Source organism: Cynocephalus volans, chromosome 1 (assembly GCF_027409185.1).
Source record: "Cynocephalus volans isolate mCynVol1 chromosome 1, mCynVol1.pri, whole genome shotgun sequence".
In the NCBI taxonomy this organism is placed as follows: Eukaryota; Metazoa; Chordata; class Mammalia; order Dermoptera; family Cynocephalidae; genus Cynocephalus; species Cynocephalus volans.
In genome coordinates, this window is record NC_084460.1 from 131,637,927 (window position 1) to 131,654,037 (window position 16,111).

A 16,111-nucleotide genomic window follows, 5' to 3' on the forward strand; every position below is an offset into this window, starting at 1 on the left:
GAAGTTGGTAGAAAGGAAACAAAAGTGCTTGAGAATGTTTTTCTACATCTTAACAAGCTCAGATTTTTCCTCTCACTGTTCTTTAAAGATTGCCAAAGAAACTGGAGTGCATAAAAACATCTATTTGCAACTGCCTTCTTCGTGGCTCAGGAATCAAAACTTCAAAGCATCATCTGAGACAAAGAAGATCACAGAATAAATTTTTACTGAGACAAAGGAAACCACAGAGAAAGTTGCAGTCGACTCTTTTAAAGGAAATTCAGCAGTTCCCTCAAGGGTCTCAGAAGAGTGCTACAGATACCAGTGCTAAGTGGAGACTCTCACACTGTACAGTTCATAGAACTGATCTCTACTCCAACAGTAAGAAATTCTTGAGTAGCAGAATTTCAAGTCCTGTCATACAAACTAAGGAGAAACAGATTCATAAAAATCTTACAGGAAGCAATGAAAATGAAACTGATTCAAGGACAATGATTCAAATAAACAAACACAGTACATCAGGAATCATTAAGGAAACAGATGAGATTGATGATATTTTTGTTTTAGTGGGAGTTTAGGTGTTCATATGTGAGAATTTTAAGGGCTTAACAAGCTGGTTCTACATTCTGCTATTTTAAGTGGAACTGCTGAACTTACCACCTGGACGCAGGAACTGTTTTAGTGCAACAATGAACAGAAGTTCATTTCAATTCGGTGAACATAGTAGCTTTGTGTCATTTAATCAAGTTTTTGGGGGGCTTCAACTACGTGCCAGGCATTAAGATGAAAAATCTGCCATAGCCTGCCCTTGAGCAGCAGATGTAATTTCTTGACTGAGGCTGGCAGGTCCCTGAAAATTGAATAACTTTATGATTTACCAGGGAATTAAGACCTGACAAATTAAGTCTGCAAAAACCGCTGTGTCTTATGGTAAATGGGGAGTCAGAGTGGGAAGTAGCAAGGAAGCACCTAAAAGGTCACTTTGGCCTTATTGGCTCTGTTGTAAAAGTCCACCTCTGAAACCAATGTTTGTAGAGTCTGACAGTTGTGCTGTCTTGTTAATATATTAGAATTGATCATCAAAGGCACTCAAAAGTTTTGCCATTAATTGTATTACCGGGGACTGGTCACAAGCATTCTTTCTCTTTATTTGTTCACCTTGTCTCTAAGGAATGCATGTTAAAATGCTTTTGCAATTCTTCAAAAGGTTTTAATTTTTTGTAACTTGTGTTTATTTATTTGGGTGCCAGTGATTGATTACAAATAAAACTTTTTTCCAAAAAGGATATGAGATGGCTTGTGGGTTATACATGGACAACAAAGAGGTAGGTAAGAAAGTAAAATGAAAAAATTAGGGTAGGAGACACAAAATAGACACAGGAATGAGGCTAATACATGAATTTATAATTTGGTACTGATGCTATCATCTGATATTTGGACACTGCTTGTACAATTGCTCTGAGATGGTAAATCTTATGTATTTTCAAATAACGATGTGAAGTTTAAAGTATCTTTCAAACATCCTAACTGAACTAGAATTAGGTTAATAAGCTTCTGTAGTAGCCTTAAGTTCTATGTTGTTACATACAGATTTACAGGAAAATACTACCCTAAATATACTGTATCCTTCCTTTCCTCGGCCATCCTATCAATTTTTTTGTATTTCCTTTCCATTCTTTGTCTGGCCTTGTCTTTTCCCTGTTTGCTTTCTGCATTTTCTGTTATTTATACCAGTGTTTCTCAAACTTTAGGCTTTTTGTCCATTACCTGGTAGATTTTTTTTAAAATGCAGATTCTCAGCCCCTTCCCAGACATTGATAAATATGGGCCAGAAGCCAACATTTTTAAAGAAAATCTGGTGATTTTGATACAAGTGGCCCCAAATCCAGAATTAAATAGTAACACTGGTTCAGCTTCTGTCCTGAAACTTTGTTAAATATCCTGGTTTAATTCAAAGTCTTAATCCCTAGTCACTTTTCATTGTGTATATTCCTTCTGGCTTCCTACCAGGTGGTAGTGGCTAGTTAGTGCCCTAAAACACGGACAATACCAAGGAGATTTCATTAATGACAAGTCTAGAAATGACCACTGCTGTAGTTTGAATGTCCCCCCAAAACTCATACTGAATCTTGATCCCCACTGCAACGGTTATTAAGAGGGTGGGAAATCCAGCTATGGTTTTTGAAAGGTGGGGTCTTTGGGAGGTGATTGGCTCATGAGGGCTCTTCTCTCATGAATGGGTTAATCCATTCATGGACTAATGAGTGAATGGATAAATGGGTTACCATGGGAACGGCATGTGTAGCTTTGTAGAGAGAGCAAATGAGCATGTTAAGATGCTCAGACCTCTTGCCATGTGATACCATGTGCTACCCTGGGGGTCTGAAGAGAATCCACCCTCAGGAAGAAAACCCTCACCAGATGTGCTCCCTTGACCTTGGATTTCCCATCCTCAAAAACTGTAAGAAATAAATTTCTTTATAAATCACCCAGTTTTAGATATTCTGTTATAAGCAACTTCTGAATGGCCAATGTATTCCCTTTACATATTGGGAAATGAAGGTAAATCAGTAAGAGAGAACTGGTGTGGTATCATACACCTACCAGTATAACTTGGTACACTGGTAGAACATTGTTTACCATAGGGCTTGGTTTATTTCCTGGAAGTTGTCTATATTTATGCACAACCTTCCTTTTAGTAGCCTCTTTCTTATAAGACTTCATGTCTCAATTTCTGATTCAGAAGATTAAAAAAAAAATTCAGGGAATTAGGAGATTTAAGGTCTAGTCTTGCTTCTGTTTTATTTGCATGATTCCACTGAGCTAGTCAGTTTACCTGCATTTAGGTTTTTGCATCTGAAGTGGCACTTCTGTTTATGAATATTAAACTTTTATAGTTGAAAGAAACTTTGGAGATGATGCTTGTATTAGTCTGTTTCTGCTGCTTATAACAAAATACTTGGAACTGAGTACTTTGTAAGAAAACAAAATTTATTGCTTACACACAATTTCTGTGGCTGGGAAGTCACAAGTCCAGGGAACATGTCTGGAGAGTCTTCTTCACGGCTTTACAGCAATGCAGGGGTCTCAATGAGGCAGAAAATGGCGGAGCTGAGACTCTCATGTGTGCTCCTTTTAAAGCCCTCAGAACCACATCGACAACCACCATTAAACCATCAATTTAATCACCTCTTCAAGGCCCTACCTTTCAACTACCATAATAGGATTTCCCACCCTCTCAACACTGTCACAGTGGAAACCAGAATTCCAAATGGAACTTTGTGTGTGGGGGGGACAATTTAAGCTTCAGTGAGTTTGGGGGCACATTCAGTCCATGGCATCGCGCCATTAGAAAACCCATAGTGATTCAGTCATATACGGCGGTAGAACTATAAAGCCTGGATAGGACTATCAACCTATCATTTTTTTCCTTCTTCATTAATGTTCCTTTAGAGTAAATATCTTCATCTCCACCTTTCCCCATCTCCTGCCCCTTATAGTTCTGGGAAAATAGTAAAAAGCTTAACATATGTATCCACAAAATGATAATTTATGTATTTATAAGGAATGTAAAATTCTATATCAGTTAATTGTTCCATATAACTTAAATTCAGATATTTTGAATTTTTAAAAATGAAATCTAAAATATACATACAAATCATTAGTTACCTAGAAGGTGAGATTAGAAACTTGTCAGAGTCATCATAGTAAACACCAATTTTTTCCCCTTCTAGTGGCATTAGGGCACTCAGGTCATTTATGAAAGCAGTGTACAAGGCCTGTGAGTCACTTCAAACCCTCTTGGCCTTCTTACTTCATTTACTGCTGTGGTAACCAGTTTCAAGTGCATCTGGACCTTGTAATCTGCTCTGGGACCTCTTACTTCCTGCCCTTGGGCTTCTGACAAGCTGCAAGAACTGCTTGGCACTTGGGCATGTACGACCTGGAAGCCGTGTGGGGCCATCCCCTCCTCAAAGCCAGTTCAGAGGCACATTTCATAAGGCTCCTCACAAGGTCCCTCAAGCAAGCACTAGTGCCTGTGGTTTGGTCAACTCAGTGCATCACTGATAGGCTTTCCTTCCTTCTATTTCATTTCACCACTTTTGTTCCTTGGGATCACTCCCCAAATAACTACCACATGCAAGCTTTTGTCTCAGGCTCTGTTTTTAGAACCTCAGGAAAGACAAGCAGTAAAATAACACTGGCAGAAAGATGATGTCTAAGATAATTCTTTTATCACCCATGCATTTTACTTAAGGGAATGCCTATCTTAAAAAAAATCTTTTTTTTTGGCTTAAAACATTGCTAGTTTGAATAAAATAGACCAATTCTACCAACTATAAAACAACTGAAAATACATTCAGAATTGAATTTTCTAAAAAAGCCACAAAGTTGGTTTATAGCCTTAGTTTTTCTACCCAGCACTATAACTATCACCTTTTAATATTTATCCTCACTTAGAAAAGTTAAGCCACTTACGTCAATAGGTCAGTGGCATCTTCACAAAAATCTTTTCCATTAACTTTAGTTCAAAGTAAGGCTTTATCTTTCCAGTCTAAACCTTAAATATACCAATTCTAAACTGTCCCACCAACTTTTTTCTCTCACCCTTTACAAATTAGTTTTCTCACTTAAAGCTACTTTTGTTTTTTGCTTTTCGTTAGAGAAAATTTTACCTACCCCATGACAAGATGTTTTCTGTGATAGATCTTCCTATGAATTTTGATATGTTCTTTGGTTGGTTTGGCTTTAAAAATATGCAGCCATTCTTCCCACATATATTACTTCATGTAATATTTTAATCTTGAGAGCTTGTGAGGTTACAGTTACAAATGAAGTTCAGAGAAATCAAGTAATTTGCCCAAGATATAATAAATATTATTACTAGAACTTGAACTCTGAATCCTGTGTTCACCTGCAAGTGAATGATCCCAGCCTGAAATGACTGGTGTTTCTACGATGGACTGACAGATATTATCAAGAATAATTTTTTAAATATTCAAATAAGAACTTAAGAAAAAACCTTAATTATAGACTAACAAAGGAGCACTTATCCTTCAACTTACCAATCAACACTTAACAGAAAAGCAGCCCCTTTTACCTAGTCCACTTTAATATTTAAAACAATACACATACTTTCTTTAAAAGACAAAAGCCCAATAAATAATATGGTAAACGCTTCTCTACATAGTAGATTAAGTTTTCATTTTATGGACTTCTATATACTCGTCAGTTTGTTAGAATAGAAAAATCAGCTAGTATCTGTTCTAATGAACAGTAAAATTCAATCACTTATAAACCTTTTTTTTCCCCAGGCACAAATTCATTCTTGCTTTGGGAAGATGCAGGTTTTAAAGCTGAAGTGATCCTCCTGTAATTTACAGATACACAATATTTAAAACAATGTTGAAACTCTTCTAGGTGATTAACTCCAGTTGGCACAAAGAATTTTGTATATTTGGCTAAACTGGAGCCATTAGTGAAGATTTCCTGTTATATTTGCTATAAAACATCTCAGCAGATGGATTCCAGAATAGGTCACAGAACTGTGAAAAGAAAAGAAAAATATTTTTTTTTCTTATCTCGGAGGTAATAACAGATCTGAATTAATCTAACTTAAAAAAATTATTTACAAACTCTTATGATTACATGTGTGAAGTAGAAAGTCTTTTAATCTCTTCTGCCTTTCCTCTTTCCACCCAGCCTCTTCTTGTAGTATTCTAAATTCTGATGATCCATATTATTTGATCCATTTCCTTCATGATTCTAAAAATTTCACTATGTCTTCTATTTTGCTTTGTTTCCCAGAATAAATCTTGATTTCTTTAGCTTGTTCTTTTTGTGACAAAAATCCAATCACCTTGATAATTTTCAAGTTCTTTTTTTTAGTTACTATCACCATTATTATGTCTTATCTATCTATCTGTTTGTCTTTCTACATCCATCCATCCGTCAGTATTGAACACATGGTTTCTCAGACATGCATGTCAATGGTTTTATATACAGGTAAAATATTTCCTGATGTATTGCTAATTCCCTTCCTGATAAAGTGCAGCATTTTTAGGCTTTTTGACCAATGCTGCCTGCTTGAGAACAGGACCTAATGATTCTTGGGTTATAACTGAAATTACACGTATATGGTTTAAAGGAGAGACACAAGTTGGATAGTTCACATCGAACTCATTTGCATCATTTCTGTCAACTCATAATTTTCTGTCCTTACCGTCAGTTTTCATCTGCTTGGAATTTCACTACAGAGAGAACTATGGAAGCATTTATACTGTGCCTGCTTGTATATTTCTTCTATACTTCCCAGCATCAATCCTAGGGGCCTTTCACCATTTATACTTTATGCTGTTGGGGCAGAGTTCAGACATGAAGATTAGCACTTAACTTCTGCTGATATTTGCTGATAGGCTTAACAGCCAAACCTCACCTGACTACATGTCTACCCCATACTTCACTTTTCTTCTACATGCATACAGGAAGAGAAGGAAATAAAACCTAACTTTGTAATAACTATTTTGTGAACAAGCCAAACTCCCTTCTAGAGGGATGGCCTGCACTTGGTCATGCAAGTAAAAGCAAGAAGTCATATATAACACCACTTTGTGCACTGGGTTTTAAGAGCTAAGAGAACAGCCTGCCAATGTCCTATACATGGTTGCTGTGTTATAGTTAACACTGAAGTTCTTGAAGCCCAGTAGGTTCCCATGTCTCAATTCTTAGATTCTGAGTTCTGTGTGGCCTTCTTTAATGCCTTGGTCACCTATGGGGAGTATGACTGCTGCAGTGATTCCAGGGTCATGCAACAGAGAATATTGGCATATCTAAAGAATTAAATGCCTCTGAAAGGTAGTGAGAATCTCAAAATCTGGATCATAGGCCTGATCCTGACTGAGGTTTGGCAAGGAAAGAAACTAACATTATGTGCCTAATGAGTGTATATCAGTCACATTACATTTTACTTAATCCTTCTAATAATGATATTTTTACCAGGGAGAAAACAGACTCAAGAAAATGAAATAAGTTGCTTTAAAACCAGCAGCAAGGAAGTAGAAGAACCATGCGAAACCATGCCTGTCTGACCCTAAGGTCCATGTTTTTTCTATTTCAGCAAATACCTCTCTGTAACTCACTTAATTTCTCCAATTGATAACCTTATCTGTAAAACAGGGATATGTACTGTGACGATCAGTTATGTATTTTGAATGATCTAGTGGCATAACCTTCCCCAAGACCATCTGTTTCAGATAGCTCTAGTTGTTCTTAATGTGGAGTCACAATCTGACTGTACTGGTCTAGTGGCACATAGCGCATAGCAGTGTGGGACTACTGCTTGATCATTCCTGTATTTTGAACACCATAATTCCATTAATGTAGCCCAAGAAAACATTCTAGCCCATTTTTCCCTAGACACTTTATACTGTTAATTCAAACTCAACTTATAGTCAACTTAAACTTAGAATGTTATTTCTACAAATGCTGCTGGTAAGCCATGATTTGCCCATCTTATGTTTATGTTGCTTTTTTGAGCTTACATCTCACTTCTTTCTTATTAAACAATAAAAAGAAATAGCTGTTTTTATATGACAATCCTCAGGGCTCTAAGAAGAATTAGGATTTCATTCCCACCCCTAGGAGTTTCCATTGTATATATGGGACGAAGACAAATGAATAGGATACAAATGTAAGTCAAGGGAACAGAGTATTTTGTAGGAGTAAAGGAAGAGGGGTTTTGATAGGCATGTTAATAATTACAATTTAAATCTGATCTAGATTGGTAAAACCTAAAATGACTGTTTAGGGGACAGTTTCATACACAACAAAGTGTTACCTGATTTCATTATTTTCTCATAGCAACTAGCACAATGCCTTCCATAAAGAAATATGATCAAGAAAATCAGAGAGGAATGGCACTGAATCTCTGCCAAAGTACACTTACTTACTGTACCTAGGGTATACAATGAAAGTACAAACCCATGCTTTGCCACTAAACCACATCATAATCTCAGAAATTTTAGGAAATAATCATTCTGTCTGCTACCAATGTTTACTTCAAACTTACATGAAACATTTTCTTCTTTCTGTATGGTCTTTTTAAAGGAAAACTTTTATTACTCACAGCCTGAATAAGCTTTCTACCATAAAGATAAGTTGTTTTTCTTTGAAATTAAAAAAGGGCTATAGCATCTTTATTGTGGTTGTTGTTTAGCTGATTTTAAGAAGTAAAAAATTTTCACTTCTGCTGTGGTCTAGGGCTGATCTAGGCTGAGACAGGAAGAGAATGAAGTTCCTTAAGGAAAGATCTAAGAAGAAACAGCAGAAGAAAGAAAGAATGGAGGAAAAAAATTCAAAGTACTAATGAATTGCACCAACAAATCATGGCTAAATGTGTAGTCTTCCAAATGCCAATAATTTTTTTTTTTGACCGGTAAGGGATTGCATCGGCATGGTGTGGTCTGCACCACGCTCTGCAAGTGAGCGCACCCACCATCCCTATATACGATCCAAAACTACGGTCTTGGCGCTCCCAGTGCTGCACTCTCCTGTGTGAACCACGGGGCCGGCCCAAATACCAATAATTTTTTAAATGACAACTCAATTTAAGAAACAATGGTTTAATATTAAAGGTTTTTAGTACATAAGGTTATAAAAATAAACTCTTACCTTACAGGAAATAACTGAGGAAAACATCCTTGTGTTTGCGTGTTAACAAATTTCTGAATCTGAAGCACTTGTTTTAAAAGATGTCCCTTGGAAGGTTTGTCAATTTTTGTTAATACCATCTGTAAGAAAACAAATTTTTAAGCATTAGAAATAAAATATTTAATATATAGGTTTTACACATTTTAGCTACAATTTTTCAGTAATAACTAGGTGACCCATGCATATTTGTGAATCTCTCTATACCTGTTTCCTCATCTATAAAATAAAAACAATACCCCATAAAAGAGTTGCTGTGAAGATTAAATTAACATGTACAACATATAAAGTATATGAAGGATCTTCAAAACTTCATGGGAGGACTGTATTATCTTTTAATTCCACTTTTCCATGAACTTTTTAAGTACCCTTGTACACTACTTGTTTGCTGTTTAATGGTGCTTTAGCTATACGGGGCCTAATATCTTGGATATAAGATCAGTGAGAGGGACCCTGGAGCCATATTTGCAATTGCCATAAGCTAAATGTTTCATGATTACAATGTATCTTGTGGTCTAAAACATACAAATGAATATTATTAGGTTGCTCCAAATAAAATTGCCAACTTAAAATCATTTTTGATCTCCAAAATGGTTCAGCCTTATATGAGGGTATTTCAAAAAGTTCATGAAAAGGTTCATATTATCTTTTAATTCTATTTTCCATGAACTTGTTGGAGTACCCACCCTTGTATGTAATACTCTAAAGGAAAAATTAGAAATTGGGCTATTTGTCAGTTGTATATATTATAGTTATATTCCAAGTGAGTCTAGAATTTTACTAGTCCAAAGACAACTACATGGATGATTACATAATCAACTAAAAAGTAAAACCTTGATCCATCAGCTTTTCCAGGGGAATTTCTATAAAATTAGATTTCCTCAGGAATCAAACTTTTTAGTCATAAAAAATGCTAATGGCAGGAGTGAGAAGAAGAAAGTGTGATTTTTTTATGACTTGTGAATCCCCCCAAATGGGAGTCTTTCCTCATAAAGAGAAATGTGCTGATATTTAAAAGAAGATATAATTTCTCTATCCCAATTCCTTTTCCAAAGAAGAAAGTAATATTTCCTTCCAGTTAAAACTAGGAAAATATATGATTTTGCAAACTGGTACCTATGATACCAAGTCAGGAATACTTTTACTTAAAAAAAACAAGTTAGCAATATTTAGCCATTTTTACTATGTCAAGTATCAATTCTTTGACACCTCATAACTGTAAGTTATCTCTAATGCTTCATAGGACTTTTGCAAACCCCAAGAAATCCATAACCCCAAGAATACAACAAAAGTGTTGACTAGTAGCATGGTTTGATTTGCATTAAACTCCACTGTTATATTTTAGTGGTTTTCTGAATTTTTTTGAAACCAAATTATAGTCACTGGATTCTTCACTGCTATTTTATCTGGAAGTCTCACAAAGAAAAATTAATGTGGATAGCAACCTATAATCTATATTCTATCCTAGGTCAAACAACAGAAAGAACACTAGTAAAATATTCTTAAAAGAAATTTTGTTTTCTTTAAGAATATAAAAAGATTACCTGTGTAAGCTAAAGCCTGCTATGTTTTATATTTTTAAATCGAAATTAGTTTAGCAAATTTTTGGTTGCAGTTTTATTTACATTCTGATTAAGTACCATCTGCCAAGCTGCTGTTAAAGAGCTACTAACATGTTTTGGAAAAATGTTTATATTGCCATTAAAAAAAAAAAAACACAGGAAAAAGAAAAGCACTTAGGAACATTAAATGAACAGCTTAAAAAACCCTTTTAACTATTAAAAACTTAAAGCTAAAAGAAGGAAAAGAGAATAAAAGTGCCACAGAACTTATTCTAACATTAATGGCTGATAATCGAAAAGATTATTCAAAAGGCATTCTCTTTAATCTTTTGAGGAGGCAAGACCTGCTTATTCGTTAAAAAGTGTTTCTATGTGCACATATGCACACAGAACTGGTATTTCTAACTGCAACCATGATTCAAAAGAAATACTTACCACATAAGGCAATGCGAACTCTTCACACATTTCTATGGCAATACTGTCTGTTTTTTGAATTCCAACAACACTATCTACTAATAAAAATGTTCTCTTTAAACTATAAGAACATAGAAAAGAAGATTAGTAGCAACGTAAGATACACTTACTTTTCTCCCCTCAACCCATACTATACTAAGAAATTTTCTTTTGAATAGTTATCAATTCAAAATTTAAAACTTTCTTTAGGCAAAAGGAATGTTTGATTCACCAAGTTCATCCTACAGTCCAGTAGGTCTCAATGCTGTTTACTTTCAATAACTGAATTTGCTAAATATTAATTTATTTCAATAAGCATTTATTGAACATAACACACTCTGCCTGAAATTTGATACAAAGATGAATGAGTCCCTTCCTCTGAGAGCTTAAACTCTAGTGGGAGAAAGAGGCACAAATCCAATTAAGTATGTTATAGAAATGTTTAACTTTTAAAATATTACTTTAATAACAAATAACAGAAAACGGACACATTATATATTGCATTTTCTTATGTAAATATTTCATTTTGGTTTCTATTTTAAGATATAACAACAAAAGATGCTTATAAACACTTTTTTACACTTCAAAAGTTTAACATTATTTTTCTGTATATTGTGTAACTCTTGAAACACAAAACTATCACTTTACTACCTATGGAAACAAAATAAAACAATAACATTTTCATAGGATGTGATGTCTGAGATATTTTAAGAATGATGAGAACTTACTAAAGTTTATTTAAATCTAGTAAATACCACATTAACCAATATTTTTCATTTTCAAAATTAACCAGCTAAGAGTTTAGTTTAAAAAAAGTTAATGAACTAACTCTGCTGTAGTACTCTTTTTAGTCTCAATTTAGGAAAATACGTGAATTTAAGATTAAGATAACCTACAGGAAGAAACCAAGCAAGCAGTACATACCTTGGTCCTAAATACTGTATTGTACAAAATTATGAAAATAAAATGGGACTTCTAAAATAAGTCATTTGATAAAACTGAAGTGTTCATCATGTGTAGAATACTCTATTGATGAAAATGTGCTTTTAGGTTAAACGTATAATTAGTATAAGAAAAATTTTTCCTTACTTCCTTCGTTCTTTTAGATAGGTCTCGACCATGTCAACAAAATCTTCAGGTGCTCTATAGCCATAACCTGGCATGTCCACCAATGTAAAATATTTTCCAACTTTGAAAAAATTCATTTTCTTTGTGTGCCCCTGATAAAGTAAATGGAAAAATAAAAGCTGTTTTAAAATGTCCTTTATATATTTCATGACTTGAAATGTTTTCTATTCAATCAATAAATATTTACTAAAAGCCTAAGTATATAATCCTAGCTATGCTGATGGTGACACAGGAAAAGAAGAAAGAAGGGATGTGGCTGGAGATAAGCTTCAATCATACTTCTTCCCTCCAATTCATTTTTTTTAAAAAAAACCTGAATGACCTAAGAAGAAATTTAGATCCCGTATTATAAGGCAAATATTTTTGGAGTCTTTTCTATTTCATTAACTCTTGGTGAAAAAGTCACCCTGTTCTAAATTGTATGACTGGATTAGTCAATATTCTCTGATGAATAATTTATCTCTCCTTTAAAGAGAAATGGATTATGGCACTGATAGGTTGAAATGTTTACAATCAGTCATATGGGTTTTTGTAAAACCTAGACCCAAAGCCTGATAGTTTCTTATACCAAGACTATTGCTTCTCTAAAATCAAGATGTTTTGCATGTTTTATTAGCTGGGTTTTAGTGCTTTTATTAAACTTTTTTTTTTTAAAGCATGCACAACACTATATTGTGATTATAAAATACTTGTGCAACTAAAATTGGTCTAATGATAATAAGTGGTTTATTCATAGTTTTGTGTCCACAGGACATTTATTAAGTAGAAAAGGAAAGATTAAGATGGACAATTTACAAAGTTAGTCAATTGTTTGGATCTTAGAACAAATAGTATCAGAGGAAAGATTTTTATAAATGGTGATTAAGTTCCCAGTCAGTTTATCTATCTATAAGAAAATGATTTTAGAATTATAGATTGGGAATATCAAAAATACATTTCCTCCACTGTCCTCACAATATGAAGGTGAGGCAGGGCAGGAGTAAGGATGGGAAAGTTAAGGAATGGAAAGAACCATTAGCGATGGAGCCAGAGAATCAACTACATGAAGTGGGGAGCAAGAGAAGACTAGTGAAGTTTCATGGAAGGGTTCCAACTTGATGAAAGAACGAGGGTCGGGAGAATGAAGGGTCGAGGGGCAGCTAGGATTAGGTTTTGCCATGTACAGATAAGGTGAGGAGAAGTGGGGGTAAGCTTTGAGAAAAGGTTATCTTAGATATTGGTAGAGTCTGCCTCATTGAGAAGGAAGTGGAAGAAATTTGAAAATGGCGGAAAGCTATTACAGCAGACTGGCTAGGATAAAAAGCACATCATTTGGGCCAGGATAAACACAATATACCTGACCAGTATGAGTTAATAAGGTATGAAGAATTATAGTAGAAAAAAAGTAAAAAGCTTTTAAAGCTGTTTTCCCTAAAATCAATGTAGAACTAGATGATCACTCTTACAGAACAAAATAGAAAATAACAATAAAACACTTTATTTGGCAACTGTTTGAAAGATTTGGATGAAAGAAGATTTACTCAAGATACTGGAAAGACTACTATAATAAATATAGCCACACTTCCTTTTCTTCAGAGAAATACACAGCCATTAATGAAATGTCTTCCTTTATTATATGTTTGAAAAAAATCACTTCTCTAGGACCTTAGCAATTATGATTCCTTGTACCTCCCAACATTTATTATTTATCTTAGTCAATTCAAGAGATGGTCCAGATATTTTTAAAAATTTCAACTCACCGGTTTTTTGGAGACTCTGACTTCAACCTCGGGAGCCAGTGATAATAAAGCCTTTATTAGAGAGGATTTTCCAACATTACTTCTGCCTATAAAACACACCTTATATGAGAAGAAAGAAGATAATTGAGTATTAGTTTATATATATATATATATATATATATATATTTATTATATTCTGTATTACCTGCAAAACTCTGCCAAACTATTCAGTCTTGCCAAGCCATGTAAAATTCGCTTATGTTTAGTCAAACCTCCAATTCCAACATATAGCTAATATTTACTGAATGATTTCAATGTGCCAGGTATTGTTGTAGGCACTTGACATACATTTTCTTATTTACTTTTTACGGCATCCATAAAGATGAGGTAGGTAATATTATTATTCCCATTTTACAGATGAGAAAACATAACTGGCCCAAAAGTAAACAGCTAGAAATTGTGGAGCTGGGATTAGAACTCAAGACATTTATATCCAGAAACTGTGCTTTTAATTACACTATGCTACTCAAGAATATCTACAACTTTTATCAACCATTCCATATTTACAAAGCTTTTTGAAGTAAAAAATTAGATGTATTTCAACAAAACAGGCTCAAAAGTACAACTACATGTTTGGAATCATTTTCTCATGAACTTCCATAGTATACTGTAATACCACTGCAATTTAATGGTTATTCTTTTCCCTTGACCTCTCTTGTTCCAATTAAGCTTTTCTCCTTTGTAATGTGGAAAGCAACAAAATATTCCTGCTAATAACGATTAATACACATGGCTCTGCTTCTTAAGATGGTATTGAAGGGGGGACAATACCAACCAGTTGTTCTAAATGAAGGCAGTATGGCCCCTTGGGGGCGTTTTGGGAAGTTCTAAGAGCATTTTTAGTTATCAATACAATTGGGGGGCATTTGGTGCTCAGGGGACAGGAATTCTACATATTCTGCAAAACCTGGATCAGTCCTTCAAACTCAATTGATCTGAGTCCTGCATAAATTTCAAACGCTCTGCCAGATTAAATCCAATGCTAACATACGGATAAAACTGAATTTTTAAAAACGAATTACCCAAAAGTAATTTGGAAGCTTAAATCGAAAAGCAATGCTGTTTCCAAATTTTTAAAGAATTTATGTACTCTCTGAGTCCTGACTACTTATATTATTGTATCAGTTCTACATATGTTTAGAAGAAAAAATTCGGGGCAATGGTACAGTTACTGTCAATATGTATGGAGATTCAAGCCTCCTTTTAGCTTACTTAGAACAAAATATTATTAAACCGTGGTACATGCATAAAATGCACTCATGGAATTTCACTACTAAGAGCTGTTTTGAAAAATCTTTCACTTTATTGCCATCTATACAATAATAACTTTTTGCACACGAGAGGAAATTTAGATTGGGTAAAAATGACATATTGACAAGGAAACTTTGAAACTATCGCACGTTTCCTATTCTTCACTGCCTAAATCATGCCTAATTTGTGTCGGCATGTTTTCCCTACTTCAATTAAAAACAAAAAAAGATAATAAAGGGACAGAGTTAATTTTTTGACCGCTGTTTGGGTTTTAAAACCTTCTAAAGCCTTTCAAAATCTTCTACATTCATTACCAAAATAACTAAAACTATGTATATGATTAGTTAAAATAATATATTCGTCCACACACACACAAAAGCTAGAAAATATCCTCGTTGGGTGACAAGAAATAAGTGACGGCAAGATCCCCGCGCAAGCCTTCACGCCGGCTGGCAGGACGGGCTCCGGTTGGCAGGTGAGCGGCGAGCAGTTGCAGCGTTCACCTCAGGCCGGGGGAGGTCCGGGGCGTGGTCGAGACGGACGGCGGAGGTGAGGTACTCGATGCGGCTCCGGGCGGTGGCCGAGAAGCAGCTCTCCGCCCTCCCGATGTCCTCCAGGCTCGGGTCGAAGATCCTCAGGTTAAGTTCGGGCCTCGTGTTCGGGGCGAGATGGCGCTCGAGTTCTTGCAGCGGGTACACTAGCTTCGTCAGCTGTCTCGTCGGCAGCTGTAGCACCTCAGCAAAAACCTGAGATGTGCTGTATGTTCGGCTCAGGCGCCCCAGCGCCAAGGACATCTCGAAGAGCTTTGCCACTCCAAGCCGCAGCCTCTGCGCCGCCATTTCCCCAGAAGCGCCACAGAGGAACCGCATTCCCAGGGTCAGGCCTGCGCGTGCGTGAAAACTGTTACCGTGATGCCTGCTGGGAATTGTAGTCTCCACAGGCCTCGCTGGTTCCTGCCTTCGCGTCCAGTGCTCTGGGGGCGGGCGGGCGAGAGGCCGGCAGGAGTGACCGACTGGGGAGAGCCCGCTGGATTCTAGGCTGAGGCTTTGACTAGTACATCGCCCTGGGAGGATGTTTAACGGTTTCCAGAGGTGAAAGACGTCCCTGGCGTGGGCTCTTGAGTGTCAAGTGAAGGAGTAAAAGTGTGAAGTTCTGGTGGATTCCAGGCCCGTTTTATCTGCACAGTTTCTCGTTTTCTTACGGATCGTTGACGTTTGTCATACATCTGCATCACTAGGAAAAAAGCACTTCAGC

The 16,111-nt window shown here is 35.7% G+C and overlaps 2 protein-coding genes across 7 annotated transcripts in view; one reads left to right on the forward strand and one right to left on the reverse strand.

Annotated features, from left to right (window-relative positions):
* NEPRO (nucleolus and neural progenitor protein) overlaps nt 1-1,216 on the forward strand; it is a 14,854-nt gene extending 13,638 nt beyond the window's left edge. For all 6 annotated transcript variants that reach the window (XM_063093669.1, XM_063093701.1, XM_063093677.1 and 3 more), the window contains one exon: nt 89-1,216. In XM_063093669.1, the coding sequence (XP_062949739.1) occupies nt 89-557 (469 nt within the window). In that variant the 3' untranslated portion in view covers nt 558-1,216. The remainder of the gene's footprint in view (nt 1-88) is intronic.
* GTPBP8 (GTP binding protein 8 (putative)) lies at nt 239-15,706 on the reverse strand. The gene is made up of 6 exons (XM_063093721.1): nt 15,361-15,706; nt 13,568-13,666; nt 11,790-11,920; nt 10,683-10,782; nt 8,650-8,768; nt 239-5,525 (listed from the first exon to the last, which is right to left on the reverse strand). Exons 1-6 carry the CDS (start codon nt 15,694-15,696, stop codon nt 5,456-5,458), a joined length of 855 nt encoding a protein of 284 aa, XP_062949791.1. The 5' UTR covers nt 15,697-15,706; the 3' UTR covers nt 239-5,455.
* Between the last annotated feature and the right edge of the window lie 405 nt (nt 15,707-16,111).

Excerpts from the sequence above, each read along its gene's own strand:
- GTPBP8 (XM_063093721.1), bottom strand. The coding sequence starts at position 15,696 with ATGGCGGCGCAGAGGCTGCGGCTTGGAGTGGCAAAGCTCTTCGAGATG. Across the intron at positions 11,921-13,567 it reads TCAGAGTCTCCAAAAAACCG|GGGCACACAAAGAAAATGAA; the intron begins GTGAGTTGAAAT and ends TTACTTTATCAG. Across the intron at positions 5,526-8,649 it reads CCTCAGTTATTTCCTGTAAG|TTCTGTGACCTATTCTGGAA; the intron begins GTAAGAGTTTAT and ends TTCTTTTCACAG.